Source organism: Struthio camelus, chromosome 1 (assembly GCF_040807025.1).
Source record: "Struthio camelus isolate bStrCam1 chromosome 1, bStrCam1.hap1, whole genome shotgun sequence".
In the NCBI taxonomy this organism is placed as follows: Eukaryota; Metazoa; Chordata; class Aves; order Struthioniformes; family Struthionidae; genus Struthio; species Struthio camelus.
Window position 1 is genome coordinate 194,865,578 of NC_090942.1, and position 16,510 is coordinate 194,882,087.

At 44.1% G+C, this 16,510-nt stretch overlaps 2 protein-coding genes across 3 annotated transcripts in view; one reads left to right on the forward strand and one right to left on the reverse strand.

The window, feature by feature from the left end:
• The first annotated feature begins 798 nt into the window (after positions 1-798).
• Positions 799-10,677, forward strand: STOML3 (stomatin like 3). Its single transcript, XM_068929969.1, has 7 exons — positions 799-930; positions 4,425-4,528; positions 5,375-5,447; positions 6,779-6,861; positions 8,337-8,540; positions 9,181-9,315; positions 9,470-10,677. Exons 1-7 carry the CDS (start codon positions 879-881, stop codon positions 9,668-9,670), a joined length of 852 nt encoding a protein of 283 aa, XP_068786070.1. The 5' UTR covers positions 799-878; the 3' UTR covers positions 9,671-10,677.
• A 4,042-nt stretch (positions 10,678-14,719) lies between these two features.
• The window catches only part of LOC104146508 (complement C4-A), a 48,105-nt gene continuing 46,314 nt past the window's right edge, over positions 14,720-16,510 (reverse strand). For both annotated transcript variants that reach the window (XM_009678561.2, XM_009678562.2), the window contains exons 40-41: positions 16,294-16,426; positions 14,720-15,076 (exon numbers count right to left, since the gene is read on the reverse strand). In XM_009678561.2, the coding sequence (XP_009676856.2) occupies positions 14,938-15,076; positions 16,294-16,426 (272 nt within the window). In that variant the 3' untranslated portion in view covers positions 14,720-14,937. The remainder of the gene's footprint in view (positions 15,077-16,293; positions 16,427-16,510) is intronic.

Sequence of the window (16,510 nt, forward strand, 5' to 3'; positions counted from 1 at the left end):
ATCTTCCAGGATACTGTAGGTGACGAATGCCCACAGAAAACAGCCAAATCGTTAATGCAGCTATATGTCAGAGTTTCAAATTACATATGAAAAACCACCTCTAATTTTTTTCCTCAAATAACATATGATAGTTTTGTATCTTTTGAGAAGGCTGCCCTCCCCTCCTGTGATCTTCATAAATAACTTCATCTGAAATGTTAGTGCTTTAATTGTAGTGGATTTGATGTCAGTACTGAAAGAAAAGACCTTTGAAAGCTGAAGAATGTTTTTATTGCTGGGAAAATCTGAAGATTTTGGAGCTGAAATCCTTCCAGTTTTTTTAGATTATCTAACATGACAAGGCTTAACCTGGTAGGTCTTTAAGTCTTATTGCAATGCGCAATATTACAAAGTGTCTCGTGAGTTATCCTGCGCAGTATGGAGACTTAACACAGGAGGATTGTTTATGTTTTAGTGTTTGGGATCTGAACCACAAATAAGCCCCATAACATTAGGAAGTGTACAGCTGAGGAACAGTACTCAATCTTTGCCCTCTGGTTTTGTCGTCTTTATCTCTTTTTTTAAATTTCTCTCTGGTGACGGATGCTACCAAGACACAGAAATAGTTTCTAGCTTGGATAAACCAACTGGGCCAAGTTCATTCCCAGCTGGAGGCCACAGAAGACTGTGGAGTTACATCAGAGATGATGGTGATGTGCGAGACTGTTTTTGTAAACATCCCCTCCTCACCAGGGTAACTAACTCCTCAAGGGCTCTTGTGCAAGCGGGAATTTCTTCTGACACTGCACTTCTCTCTTCAGCCTTGTGCGTGAGTGCTGTGCTGTTTGAAGGTATGCTGCAATCTCGTCTGTGAGGGGATCAGAACTTGACGGAATAAGATGGATCCCAAGAGGGAGACACCCAAGAAAAGCAGCACAGAGCATTTAATTGGTAAGCTTTTTTTTTTTTTTTGGCTCTTTTGTTTGTTTTTTTCTTGATGATTGTAAAGATCAAAGTCAACCAAACAAAAGAAGTATTTTTGAACCCAGGGTTTCATGGTAGGTCTCTCTTATAGCTTGGAGATGAAAATCCAAAACCTGCACTGTCAGTGATGCAGCAAATTATCTCATACTGCCCTGCCAGCATGCTTCAGCATTTACCTTCTGGCAAAATGACCGCCAGGGATTAGAATGGCTAATTCAGCCATTGAGCCATAGATACGTAGGCATGGGTGGAAGGGGAAAAGCAGGAGTGAAGGATGATAGACGAATTTTTCAGGCCCCGAAAAATACACTTCATACGTTTGGACTTGCATGATGAATACATGGTGCTCCCTTCAAGCAAACTAACTGATCCCAAATGAAAAGTTTTATTGGCAGCATGTGCTGTTGTCACCAATGTGTCTGGCCATAAGAATGGAGTGGGGCAAGCACGAATCTCTGCAGGACTGATCTGGGTGCTTGTAGAAAGCACAGCATAGACAGCGGTTACAAAAGGCTGAGGCTATTCCATTTCTGTTACTGTGGGGGAGACAGGACATTTCTACATGCCGTTCTTTATAATCTTCATAGGACAACTTGGACACAAGTTTTTCATTTGCTCTTAGAGCTTGGCACCCATATTATGATTTTGTTGATTGATTGTATCAAGAAATACCAAAATGAATCTTACAAGTGTCCTGGAACTTTTCTGCAATTGCCTATTGATGAGCTCTCATATTTTGTAGTATATTGCAGCTCTTGGCTTGCTATGGGCTGTAGACGCAAGTGATGTTTCCAGTGGTTGTGACTATCATAATTCATATGCAGGTTTGGTAAAGCAGGTCAGTGATATGCTGGATCCTGACTGATCCTTATTCTTCGCTATTGTATTTTTCTAGACTTTTCCACTTGTCTTATGGAAAATGGTGTGAAACTTTGGGGTTAATCAGAGAACATTTGGGGTGGTCTTTGGAGGTCTAGGCCTGACTTCACTATTTACAGGGTGTGTTTTCATATCCTGCTTCTCTCATTGGAATCGAGATTTTTTTCAGTGCTTCCATTAGAATCTCTAGGACAGTTCTTATAGAGAGTTCTTTGTCAAGTTTTGGATTTGTGCTTCTTTCCAATAGCAGTGTCATTCTTATCAGGGATCTTCACAGCACTCTCAGGTGGATGCTGGTACATTATGCTAGAATCCAAACCTACTGTGGGTGATCTAGGTGGTTTCTTCATGACCAAGTCTGGCACTGTAGAAAAAGATCTTCGAACACTTTTCTGTATGCTAATTGTTGAGGTGAAATAGCACAGAACACTATTACTATTCCCTTCACGATTACTATTTCTCCAAGCTTTGGATTAACAGCTAGGAATGGTGCCCGTTCCATGAATTCCCTTGATCTCTTTCCACTGATTAAGAAACATTCGACTGCTTGGACCTGCTGTACTTCAGGTACCTGCTGCAGTCTGACTGCTTGGACCTGCTGTACTTCAGGTACCTGCTGCAGCCTAACATGCCACAAGTGAAGATCAGGGTGGCAAACAAACAGTCGTGAAAATGTTATATTTGCACACTGAATCTTAAATCTTATCTTCAAATACATGGCCTTAAGGTTTGCATGCTAATTTATTGAAGTGAACTGCTCAAATCATTCCTGCGAGTGATTGCAGAAGGGCTGATGATACCTCATTAGAGAACCACAGATTTCAAATCACTGTCTGTTGGAAAGAGTCAGAATGAAAGCCACACTCCTAGTGCAGCAATTACGCACCCAGCTGTCATGGAAAACATTCCAAGGAAGGCCTGAAACTTGGTGCTATTGGACAGAAACTTATATACACAAGAGTGATTAGATGTGTAGTGGGGACCTCAGAGGTACGAAGGGAAAAACTACAAGGAGCAAAGGGCTCTGTTGTAGCACCCTTGTTTGTAGCTAACACGACTTCATTACCAGAGCTCACAGTGCAGCTAGGCACAAAGTTAACTGAGAGGAAAGGGTTGGAGAAGGAGTGTTTGGTGTCTCATCTTCCAAGATTGCTGGAGCATTCTGACAAACCAGTTGGTCCAGCTCTTCCAGTATGCTCTAGGGGACTCTCACCTTAGCCTATGCCTTGCAGACAGATATCCTCATGCTGTTTCACAGGATGACAAGTGTTTCTCAAAAACTATAAAATGAAGTGTTTTGTACTTTTTATTTGTCATTTTCAATCTATATATGAATTTTCTGTAACACTGGAAATTCTTATGTTTCTGAAGTAATGTATACAAACCCCCAAGCATTTCTGCGTCAACATGGGGATTGTTTTTGGTTTTGCTTTGTTTGTAAGAAAAGCAGAAGGAAGAAAGGAAACAGTCTCGTATGGGAGCTCCCGTGAAAATAATGGCAGGCTTCCCCACATGTGGTATGCCCAATGCGCTAGCACAAGGCCAGCACAGGGATTACTGAACATTGCCTGTTCTCCAAGGAGGCCTCTGAGCCCTCATCCCTCTCTCCTGCCTTTACTGAGGCGCAGAGGGAAGGTGCGAAGTGTGAGCATCTGTGTTCAGCTTCCTTTCTGCTGAAGGTCAAACCTGCAAAAACTCTTTTCTGGCTCAGACTTTGCAGCTGGCCTGCCCCCATGGCTAGCCCACCAGCTCCCTCACTTGCTTTGACTTTCTCATAGCTGCTCTCCTGATCCAAGATATTGTTTTGCCTTTCAGTACTCTGTCCTTGTGGCAGCACTGGCCTGTTTCACTCCTCACCCTTTTCCATACTTCTTCCATGAGGACTTCAGCAGCTCCTGCTGCTCTTCTCTTTTTGAATGGCAGCTCCTTGATCCCCTTTCCCCTGTAAAAGACCCTCCTAAACTTTTAGTACTTGAAGAATGCAGCAGTGCTTTTGTTCCAGACACTAAAATAAAACAATTAATAGTTCAGGATGTGAAGAGTTTCAACACTGTGAAAGGACTAGGTGAGGCATGGATGTGCGTTTTGATAAGCACTGATTTTGAAGCTTGTCTTCCAGTGGATGAACTGGTCCATCAGTCTTCCTCAAAACTTCCATCTAAGGATAGCAAGTGTTCCTCTCATTTTCTGCATTTCCTGCTTAGTACTATACTAAGTCTTTTGACCGAGCCCTAATATACTGACAAGGATTTATGTCATTGGATAATTGAAATATCCTCATGGATATTGCACTTGATGATTTATTTTGCCTTCAAATCCTCTGGTCTGGGCAATGCCTTTCACTTTTCCTCTTCCTTTCCTGTTGCAAAATGTACTTTTTGAACCTTTTAACTTTTTGTGCAGAAGGGATGTCTGACTGGATGTTTGTTTTGGTGCTTTATGGCTTTTAGTGCGTGTAGGAAGGCAGGAGTGAGCCTTTCGACCTAGCAGCCTCTCATTATTGCGGTGGGCTAGATCTATCTCCCTCAGATAATTCATTTCAAAATTTGCATCGATTGTTTTTCTTACTTATTCTTCTGTAGCTGACAGGCGGGAAGGAATTGGTGTCTGTGGCTGGATCCTGGTTTCCCTTTCTGTCCTATTGCTTCTCATTACCTTTCCTGTTTCCATCTGGACATGTATCAAGGTAAGCTAGAGGGATTTGGAGCACATAAAGAGTGCTCTATAATCATCATATGTATTTATTTATTTATTTTGTTAAAATGAGGGACTTCACATTTGTTTTGTGGAAATCATAAGATTTTATTGCAAAGTTCTGTGTTTAGGACAAAGAGCTCCAAGTTCTGCCACAGACTTTCTGTATCGCCATAACTTAGTTTTTTAATTTCTTCCCATCTCAGCTTCCGTTATCAGTTAAACTTACCTGCTTTACAACAACACTGGTTGACTAAATCTGACAACTTTTGTATTTATCACTATGCTGCCAGCAATAGTGGTAAATAAACATGGATACTGATGAAAACAGGAGCAAGTCCCTGCCTTCAGGGACTATTCAACTGAAGGCTACAGTTCTTTCAACATACAGGCATAATATGATTAATGTAAAGCAAATTTTTAGAGCGGAGCTTCTTGGGTGATTGTCCTGAGTGCCAGGGCATGAAGAGTCCTGGTACACTAACTAAAGTAGTTGTGTAGATTATCTGATGTGAGAGAGATTTTATTTTGCTTACATCTTCTGTGAGTTTAGTCTAGCTTTGAGGCAAAGCTATGGGTAGCTCCATTAGATCAGAGGCAACTCTTGCATATTTGGTGTGGCTTGTAAGCTATTTGCAGGGCCAGGGACTGATTTTTTCTCAGCAAAGGGTGATGTGAGGGGAAGACATAAAATGTTTAGACTTGCAGATTTTTTGATTCCTTTATTAATTCTATTTATTTTCACATTTAAAATGTATGTCAAAGATTAAAAAAAATTTGGACTAGAAAGCAGGGATAGAATCAGTTATTAAATTCTAATTTTAAAATATTTTCTTAGGTTATCAAGGAATACGAGCGTGCTATTGTATTTCGGCTGGGATGTATACTGTCTAAGAAAGCAAAGGGACCAGGTGAATGCAAACAATTTTATTCTATTAAGATATACTGGTTTTTGTTCTGTTAAGATGCACTTAATCTATTAAGATGTACTGTAACCACACAGAGAATTGCAAAGGTCCATGAACTCCTTCATAGCATGGGGGGATGAAAAGGTCCTCCCTGCTGTAATTCCTTTACCTATAAGCCTGTGGCTGTGTTATTTGTTCTCCTGGTTAGATGATGATGCCATCCCCTTGTCACTGCACAATGCAGAAGCTGGAAAACCTTGATACCAGGTATGTGTTTGCTCTTGAGTAGATTGGACTAAGGAAGTTTGAGCTCATGCTGCAGACACTGGAATGGGACCTAGGAGATTCAAATGCAGTCTTCGACTCTGCCACAAACTTTCCTGAGTGACCATGGCTGCTCTCTCTGTACCTCAGTTACAACACTACTTGTTCTTGCCAGCTCTTTAGCTGGCTTCTGCACTGAAAATTGTAAATGTTAAGGGCAGGGACATTCCTACACTCTGCATCTCTACAGACCTGCAGCAGTTGCTTAGGATCAGGTTACAAATTATTACAAAACAAAACCAATAACATGAGATATTTGCATCAGTGCAGTAACCACCTCTGCTCAATGAAACTGGGCCAAATGGAAGTTCAAGTGAGAAGGTAAAGCAATACTCGCCACCTTCATGAATCTTCCTTCCTAATGGGCCATGTGGTCCAAAGAAGAGGTAGAGCAGTGCAGAGCTATTCTGCTTAGCTCTGGGCACTTAAGCAAGGTGCCTAGATTAGAAATGCAGTCATATCGAGTCTCCTTCTCCAGTGAATGGAGAGAGTGGGGACTCCTTCACAGGACGATTCAGACCTAGGACAATCCTGACCTAGGAGGTCCTGTAGGAGGTCCTGATGCGAGGGCCTACAGGTGGTGGATGAATCTGGACCTGAGAGATGTCTTTCCTCTGTCTTTCCCTGTGTGGGGGGGACACATTATGCTGTAAATGGCTTACAGTCTAAAGAGGGGAAGCTGAACAAAGGCACTTAAGTAATTTTTACCAAAAGTCGTATGACAGATTTGAGAACAGAACCACAATCTATACATTCCCAGGCTGGAGCTCTAGACCGTTAAGTTAAACTAAATCTATGTTATTTGCAGATATCTACATTCCCCTCTGTTACTTGAAAATTCAAAATGTCACCCTCCTTTCTGCTGTAGGAGGTAACAACAGCTGTAGAAATAAAGCAGACCATGGCTCACTGGCTATTTTTGTATGTTTGCTCTGTACATACCAGGATACCTGGCTTTTGGATTAGCTTTTGGAAGCAAACGTTTCATCTTATTTATTCTTATTTTTCAGGTTTGATCCTGATACTTCCTTGTACAGATATTTTTATCAAGGTTGATCTTAGAACTGTTACCTGTAAAATTCCTCCACAAGAGGTAATTATTCTTTAGCAGCCATTTAAAACAAATAAAATAGAACTGATTTCTGGCGTGACCAATAATAATGCAGGTGTTTTACATTGTTGCAGCTGTGCACCCATATTGAATTTAGCTTTTGTGCTGTATCTTCTGACTTCAAAACATCACTGCAGGCCAAGCAGTGATGTCAGCCTCCTCATGCTGACATTCAGAACTGTGAGATAAAGAAGGTCAGGGTAGGACCGCAAAAATTCATAATTGTATTATTAGTCCACACATGGAGATGAAGCAATAAACTAGTGTAAGATATTCAGAAATGAATGTCCGAATAAAATTGGATCTGGCAACCACCTTACCGTTCAGAAAAGCCTTCACTGAAGTTGTAATTGCTGCCTGTAGGTATATACACCCTATATGTGTCTTAAAATAAAATTACATATATGTAATAAATTACCTTAAATTAATTCATAGACAAACAACTACAAAACTCACGTCCTAATAAGAATGTAGAGGCTTATCTTTAAGCATTTTGTTGAAAAACATTGACTGAAGAATTTAATCTGAAGAATCAGTTGCTGAGCATGATGCTCCGACCCCAGGATGCGGTGCAATGTTTTCTGCTCAGGGAATTGGCATTGCTGTCCCCTTCCTTATACAAATTGAAGAGCAGAGTGGTAAAGCATTGACTCCAAGAGCCCTTGGATACTGGGCTGTCTGTTGTGTAACACAGGAGAGGTTTCTTGTGCTGTTGTCTTTTCATAATCACAAATAGCCTTTTTCTTAGAGAAGCTGACAATGTGGTTTGCAGAATGAAAAGTGGCACCCTCTTTGGTTAAAGGAAATGGTTAAAGTACTTAGGCACTTAGGCTTAGCAGCCGTTTGCAGGGTTTCTGTGAAGCACCTAATTGGAGGCAAAAGATGCTGGGGTGGAGCATCGTCAGTGCTCCAGTGAGGCCAATTGCCTGCAGGGGTGCAGGAGACTTGCCTCTCCTTGCACTGGCAAAAGATGAGGCAGCTTATGAATACTCATGTATTTTTCAGGGTTTCTTTCTCGCAATTTCATTTCACTTCCCTTTTCACTTGTTCTTCTAATTTACTAATGTTTCTTACAAATACATTGTTTAGAGAAAGTAGCACAGATCTTCTGAACTGCATGCAATTTATAAAAACAGCAATAGCCCTTTTCACAACAAAGAAGTAGGATAGGCATCATTTATTATTGCAAAATAAATTCATGTAGGTTATGAGAGTCACTCACCACTGCAACAGTTATTTAAAGGCTATGTACAGCATTTTGCCCTGCTTTACGCTGTCTGTGATTTGGAATAACTTCCCTGAAGTTATTTCTCAGGGGAATGACAAAGAAACCAAAAGAAATTCTTAGTTTCTTTGAACTACTGAGACCTTTTCCTAACTAAAGGAAACAAATGATTCCCCTTCCGTGGCAAGGGTTATTGGATCCTTTGCTATTTCTGTACCTTTCTCCAATGCAGATTCTCACAAAAGATGCTGTTACTACCCAGGTTGATGGGGTGGTGTACTACAGGATCCACAGCGCTGTCAGTGCCGTTGCTAACGTCACTGATGTCCATTCAGCTACCTTCCTCTTGGCACAGACAACTCTGAGAAACGTTCTGGGTACAAAGAGCTTAGCTCAGCTCTTGGCAGGTCGGGAAGAGATTGCACAAAATATCCAGGTAAATTTAGCTCTTGATCACTGACAGACATGGAGATTTGTCGTTAGAAATGCTCTCTTTTTTTCTTTCATAGTGATAGCAAAAGTCATTTTTATGTCTTTCAATTATATATCTTGTTGCTTAAAGTAAGAAAGAATTGTTGTAAAGATATTTCCCCAGATTCTTGTAGAAGAGTTATTTCCTGTCAAAAAGCAATGGAAATGTTGAACTTAACCAGCAAAATGAATAAAGCACTGTAAGTAGTCTTTGCACAGAGATTGCTGCAAGCTCTGCAACAGTGAGTAATGAGAGAGAATCCTACTGTTTATAGGAAGCTCTACCTTTAGCTAACCCCTGACCGGACTTTAAACTGGCATTAGAGAAGCCATAGGACAGCGCCCTTATAAATTCCCTAGGTACGGGAAAATCTTCAGTTACCCTCTCTGTCTCAGACACAAATGTCACTCAGCAAGAGATTCATAAGGAACTGGGCTGTAGTACCTGCCATACTCATGCCACCACTGATGTTTGTGCTCCAGGAGTGCTCCATCTTTCTGGTGTGTAGATTTGCGCTCCACATTTCCATCTAAAAGGCAGGGTAAATCATACATTTTTCTTTCTGCTGTCACTGTTACTGTTGGTTTGTTTGTTTGTCTCTAAGACTATCCTTGATAGCACCACAGAGCAGTGGGGAATCAAAGTAGCTCGTGTGGAAATCAAAGATGTCAGGATTCCTGTGGCAATGCAGAGGGCAATGGCAGCTGAAGCAGAGGCTGCACGAGAGGCAAGAGCTAAGGTGAGGCCCACTGCAATGTTTCCCCCCCCAGCTGCAACGTCCCGCATCTTTGTCTTGTGCATCCAAGTGCATATTTATTTCCTTCCCATTCTAAAGGTGTCTCTTCTCCTCTGTTGAGCATCACAGTGTCATTTCCCTTTCTCTTACTCTGCAGGTTGTGGCAGCAGAAGGAGAAATGAATGCTTCTAAAGCCCTCAAGCAGGCCTCCATGGTGCTGACCGAGTCTCCAGCGGGTCTTCAGCTGCGCTACCTGCAAACATTAACTACGCTGGCAGCAGAGAATAATTCCACCATTGTCTTCCCTCTCCCTATAAATATGCTTGAGGCCTTGGCGCAGAAAAATAGAGGAGGATAAGCACTGTTCTACTCAAGTTCCTTGCGCAGAGAGATTTGCTTCCCAGGAAGCAAGAGTTTCCAGGATACCCGAATTAAATGAGATAGCATGCTTTGATCCTCTGTATCAAAAAAAAGTAAAAATAGTTCAATTATAGCCACACATAGCTCTCACATTAGGAAACTGCGTTTGAGCACAGAAAGCTGCAAAATTGACACATCAAGCAGTTTCAGCGCACACTTATCTCCAGGTGAAATGGCGGACAGTATGTAAAAGGCATGTTGGACTAACATGAAATTGGCATGATATTTTCACCCCATTTTACAAATTTGTGGATGAAATAATAGACCAGTGATTTATCTCCTATCAAGAACCTATGAGCTCTTGATTAGCTCATAAACCTACTCCACACAGGAGAAGGGTGAGATGTTGCCGTTTAACTCAAGCCCTGTAAAGTGGAAAGAAGGATTTGTCCCCCAACCTTAGAGAGAGTATTCCAGAACTACTAATAGAATTACTAGATAATTTGTATGTGGCTGGAACAGCCAATTCTTCATCTTATATAAGTAATAATTAACAGTTGCTTTACTGGCCTCAGTGGAATTTTGCTTAGGTAAAAATATTACAAGAATCAAGATTTTGATTTGTATGCTCTTTGCCATATCACTGAAATTTCTATCAGCTCTGTCATAAAAGGAGGAGAATATATGTCTGTCTATTACAGCCACATTTCTTAAACTTTTGAAAGCTGAGCCAACCTTGAGGGAAATGAGTTGCTGTTATGTTAATTTAAGTATCTATCTTTCCTCCCACAGAAGGTTTCTTATCGTCCCTTGCAGATATCATAAAATGGTGGTACAGCTTCTCATAGCATGAGCCTTCTGCACCCTTCACCTGCGCTATGCCTGGCAGTTGAGTAGGGAATGCTGCTAATATCAGAGTTTAGCTATTGGTGGTATCTGAGTTCACAGCCTTCAAAAATGGCTGGACAGCTCACATTTCAGACACGCTGATGGGTTGCCTGCAAATGAATCTGCAGGCTCTTGTGGTGTTGCTGTTCTAGTAGGCACTGTGCATATCTCATCCACTCATGCCTCACCACTGTCCCTTGCTATCCAGTAGGGTCATCTGAGTCCAAATTAGCCAGATTAACATTGATCTCCCCGTTCTGATATTGCTGGCACAGGCCTGTATTGACTGCACACACAAGCAGTCCAGGTGGCAAATTTGTGGACTTGGTGGCCACTGGCAGGAAGACAGTGGTGTGAGCATCTCAGGATGGTAACCTGTTCCACCAACACAGCTTGTCCCTGCAGCTCTTCTCTGCCTCAAGTATGACCATCTGAAACAGGATAGGACTGCAAGTAAAACCTACGTTCACTTGTCATTCTACTTATCAGTGTTTTCAATACATTTTTTTTTTAAAGGATACTGCTATCCTAAGAGAAGAAAGATTTTGAGTTTTGTGGTTGTTTTTTGTTATCATCTTAGTATGTGATTTGCGGAAGTCTTTATAACCATGGCAACAAAACTTCCCACCTGCTTCTGTTGACAAATGTTACATCTCCATTACAGTTCTCTGCATACTCACAGAAGCAGCAGTGCTTTTGGGCACACAGATTTGCTTCAATTTTTTAAAGTAATGCAAATTACTTGAATTCTAAAACAAACAAACAATGACCATGGGACCCTGTCTGAAGATCAACAGCTGATGGGGAGAGATGGGATCCACCTTACCAAGCGGGGCACGCGTGTCTTTGCCAACAGATTGGCCAGCCTGGTAAGGAGGGCTTTAAACTAGGCAGATGGGGGAAGGGGAGTGGTATAGGGACAGGGTAGTCAGTAAAACACCGCTCAAGTCAGGATGCCTCCAGCGGGTGCATGCAGCCAGGGGAGACAGCATGCAACATGGCTGTGGAGGATCCTCTTGCACCTCTCCTGGGAAGCCTGCGTGCTTGACTGGCTCTCTGAAATGCCTGTATACCAATGCGCGCAGCATGGGGAATAAGCAGGAAGAATTAGAGATCTGTGTGCGGTCGCAGGGCCATGATCTATCTCATTGCAGTGACAGAGACATGGTGGGGTAGTTCACATGACTGGGATGCTGTCATGGATGGCTATGTGCTTTTTAGGAAAGACAGGCCAGGAAGGCGAGGTGGTGGTGTTGCTCTTTATGTGAGGGAGCAGCTAGAATGTATGGAGCTCTGCCTCGGGGTGGATGAAGAGCAAGTTGAGAGCCTATGGGTAAGGATTAACGGGCAGGCTAACATGGGTGACACTGTTGTGGGGGGTTTACTACAGGCCACCTGATCAGGAAGGGTGGTCGAAGAGTCCTTCTACAGACAGCTGGAAGTAGCCTCACGATCACAGGCCCTGGTTCTCATGGGAGACTTCAACCACCCTGACATCTGTTGGCAAGACAGCACAGCTAGGCACAAACAGTCAAAGAGGTTCCTGCAAAGCATTGATGATAATTTCTTGACTCAGGTGGTGGAGACGCCAACGAGGAGAGGTGCAATGCTAGACCTTGTACTAACGAACCAAGAAGGTCTAGTTGGAGAGGTGAAGGTTGGGGGCAGCCTTGGCTGCAGTGACCACGAGATGGTGGAGTTCAGGATCCTACGAGGAGGGAGCAGGGCAATGAGTAGGATTGCAACGCTGGACTTCAGGAGAGCTGACTTTGGCCTCTTCAGGGACCTACTTGGATGAATCTCCTGGGGTAGGGCCCTAGAAGGAAGAGGGATCCAGGAGAGCTGGTTAATATTCAAGCGTCACTTCCTCCAGGCTCAAGAGCAGTGCATCCCTCTGAGGAAGAAGTCCAGCAAAGCAGGCAGGAGACCTGCATGGAGGAGCAAGGAACTCCTGGCCAAACTCCAACAGAAGAAGGAAGTACACAGAATGTGGCAAAGGGGACAGGCCACTCGGGAGGAATACAGGGACATTGTCAGAGCGTGCAGGGATGCGACGAGGAACGCTAAGGCCCAGTTGGAATTAAATCTGGCAAGGGATGTCAAGGACAACAAGAAGGCCTTCTTCAAATACATCAGTAGCAAAAGGAGGACGAGGGAAAACGTGGGCCCGCTGCTGAATGGGGCGGGTGCCCTGGTGACGAAGGATACAGAGAAGGCAGAGTTACTGAATACCTGCTTTGCTTCCGTCTTTACTGCTAAGACCAGCCCTCAGGAATCCGTGGCCCTGGAGATGAGAGAGGAAGGCTGGAGAAAGGAAGACTCTCCCTTGGTGGAGGAGGATCAGGTTAGAGATCTTTTGTCCAAACTTGACATCCATAAATCCATGGGCCCTGACGGGATGCATCCGCGAGTGCTGAGAGAGCTGGCGGATGTTATCGCTAGGCCACGCTCCATCATCTTGGAAAGGTCCTGGAGATCAGGAGAGGTGCCTGAGGACTTGGAAGAAAGCCAATGTCACCCCAGTCTTCCAAAAGGGCAAGAAGGAGGAGCCAGGAAACTACAGGCCTGTCAGCCTCACCTCCATCCCGGGAAAGGTGATGGAACAGCTCCTCCTGGAGGTCATCACTAAGCATCTGGAGGACAAGAAGGGGATCAGGAGTAGTCAGCATGGATTCACCAAAGGGAAATCATGCTTGACCAATCTGATAGCCTTCTATGACGGGAATGACTGGCTGGGTAGAGGAGGGGAGAGCAGTGGATGTTGTTGACCTGGACTTCAGCAAGGCTTTTGACACTGTCTCCCATCACATCCTCCTAGGTAAGCTCAGGAAGCGTGGGCTAGATGAGTGGACGGTGAGGTGGCTTGAGAACTGGCTGGATGGCCGAGCTCCGAGGGTTGTGGTCAGTGGCGCAGAGTCAAGTTGGAGGCCTGTGGCTAGCGGTGTCCCCCAGGGGTCAGTCCTGGGTCCAGTCTTGTTCAATGTGTTCATCAGTGACCTGGAGGAAGGGACAGAGTGCACCCTCAGCAAGTTTGCTGATGATACTAAACTGGGGGGAGAGGCTGACACACCAGAAGACTGTGCTGCCATTCAGAGGGACCTGGAGAGGCTGGAGAGGTGGGTGGAGAGGAACCTCCTGAAGTTCAACAAAGGCAAGTGCAAGGTCCTGCACCTAGGCAGGAATAATCCCATGCACCAGTTCAGGCTGGGGGTTGACCTGCTGGAAAGCAGCTCTGCAGAGAAGGACCTGGGAGTGCTGGTGGACAACAAGTTAAGCTGAGCCAGCAGTGTGCCCTGGTGGCCAAGAAGGCCGATGGTCTCCTGGGGTGCATGAGGCAGAGTGTTGCCAGCAGGTGGAGGGAGGTGATCCTGCCCCTCTACTCAGCCCTTGCAGGGGGGAGGCCTCACCTGGAGTGCGGTGTCCAGTTCTGGGCTCCCCAGTACAAGAGAGACATGGCCCTACTGGAGAGAGTCCAGCGGAGGGCTACCAAGATGATTAGAGGGCTGGAGCACCTCTCCTCTGAAGAAAGACTGCAAGAGCTGGGCCTGTTGAGCCTGGAGAAGAGAAGACTGAGAGGGGATCTCATCAATGTGTACAAATATCTGAAGGGAGGGTGTCAAGAGGATGGGGCCAGACTCTTCTCCCGTGGTGCCCAGCGACAGGATGAGATGCAACAGGCACAAACTGAAGCACAGGAAGTTCCATCCGAACATGAGGAAAAACTTCTTCACTGTGAGAGTGACAGAGCATTGGAACAGGTTGCCCTGAGGGAGGTCGTGAAGTCTCCTTCCCTGGAGATATTCAAAACCCGTCTGGATGCGATCCTGGGCAACGTGCTCTAGAGGACCCTGCTTGAGCAGGGAGGTTGGACTAGATGATCTCCAGAGGTCCCTTCCACCCTGGGCCATTCTGCGATGCTGTGATGTACTTGATAAGCCCACAAATGGCCAGTATTCTTTCTGACCTGTGCAAAATTCTTAGCTTCTAATGAGGTAATGGCTGAGGCAGTTACGAAAACATTGTGCTTGCAGATCTGATTAAAAACACTCTTTTTCACTTCATCTCTCACAGCATGATTGCATTGTTGAGTAATAGTCAGGGAGACAGGAATTCCTGCTCTCTCTCCATCAGTGGCGGGGACAATAAGCACAATAACTAGTAGAATAACTGCAATTTTTGACATATTATCCACGTACATATACATCTACAGGAAGATATTCCATTCAAAGGTATGCCTGTAAGAGATAGAAAGCAACAAAAGCAGCTCTGCCATGTTTCAGATGCCTCTGTCATCTACAGGCTGTGCAAGAAAAGCAGAAGGAGCTGAGTTGTAGTAATGCCTATTGAATTTGGGGGGGGGGGGGCAGCGTAAATCTTTCAAAACTGGCACAGGGAGTCATGTGTGTTCAGAAAGTCCTGCAGCTGGGCACAGGCTTGCCGCTGAAGGGTGGCTTGGCACTTGTCGTCATCTGGAATTTTCTCCACCCAGGCTTGTGAATCAAGGAAGTACTGTAGCCTAAGTAAAAATGGGAAAGGTAAAGGAGGCGATTTATTATTGAGCAACTGGCGAGCACAAGCCCCATGACGTCGTATCCCTCCATTGAGCTATCTCTGAAGTCAAATAGTGCTATGCTGGCCAGGAAACCTGCATCTAGTTTCATCAGCAGGTTAACTGAGCTTGGAATAAAGTTTAGGAAAAGTCCGTGCCAAGTTGGGATAAGCCTAGGTGTACTTGTGTTTGGGGGGTGATGCTAAGCAAGTTTGGTTTAAGTTTCTGTTAGAATTCTGTGGAACATCAGAAAAATCCCCAATGAACACCGGTGGCACACAGTGAAGGGGCATTTTTTTTCGGCAGAACATGTCAAAATGTTGCCTAATTTTTCAAAATGTTACCTAATTTTTTGTGATGAGAAGCCATGCAGCTTCTGGCATTTTATAACTGGACTGGAGAAGGCTTCAGAGGTTACACCTCTGTTGGGAAAGTCTTCAGGACCTTAGCAGACATCTGCTGAAGCAGTCCTCCTAACTTACATGCTTGCATCATTTTTATACAGGAGTGGACAGAGAGGACCCTTGAGGGTTCCTGAAAGCGATGCTATAGAAATGGTCTCCCTCCTAGAAGCTTTCAAAGGCACTATCTTTCTGCCCTTCTGTACAGAGAAATTAGACATTTAAGATGTATTCCTCACTGATACTTAATACAGGCAGACTAAAATTTCCCTTAGGTAAATTCCCTTTTTTTTCTTTAGAATGACAGTGAGAAATTAGAAGAATGCGTTATACACATAGATGGTATGACAGAAGCTTTGAGAGCTGTTCTTAGACATAGGCCCACGCATTTCTTTTGCAAATGCGCAAATTGTGCAAGGCATTCAGGGTAGCTGGAACAGTGCAGAACTTCCCCCTTCTCCTTTTCTGGCTGTGAATTTTTAACCCAGTAAAGCAAGGGCCAGATTTTGATGCTGATAAGTGTGGGAACCAGGCTCTGCACACACATGGGTGTGCTAATAGCTTGGATAGCCATGCTATTCCCCACAGAGGAAGGGCAGCTACCCTTTTACCTGTGGTGAGCCTTTGCACAGCAGTACTCTGTGCATTTTAGTAAAGCCAGCAGAATCAGTCCCCAAGATTTTTGGCCCTCCCTTTGCTTTCTGGAGGCATTACAATAATTTGAGTACCCTTTGGATACACTAGGTTTGACAGCAGCCACAGCTCGGAAAATGTTGCACTTACCTGTTGTTGTAGTCAACTGTTCGTCCATCTTTTCCCATGAGAAGGTACCGTTTGCCATCTTCCATGTTTAACTTGCAAGTGGAGCGCTTTATGAACTGTCGATGGGCACCCACATAGACGCTTTCATCTTCAGCTGTTGCATGAAAAGAGAAAACTCCATAAACACCTTTTCTAATAAAGAGTAGGATCATAGCCCACAGGACACAACTCCATGTGA

Bases quoted from the DNA above. Each gene is read 5' to 3' on its own strand.
- STOML3 (XM_068929969.1), top strand. From the start codon at position 879: ATGGATCCCAAGAGGGAGACACCCAAGAAAAGCAGCACAGAGCATTTA. The intron at 4,529-5,374 runs GTAAGCTAGAGG...ATATTTTCTTAG, and splicing joins CCATCTGGACATGTATCAAG to GTTATCAAGGAATACGAGCG. The intron at 8,541-9,180 runs GTAAATTTAGCT...TTTGTCTCTAAG, and splicing joins AGATTGCACAAAATATCCAG to ACTATCCTTGATAGCACCAC.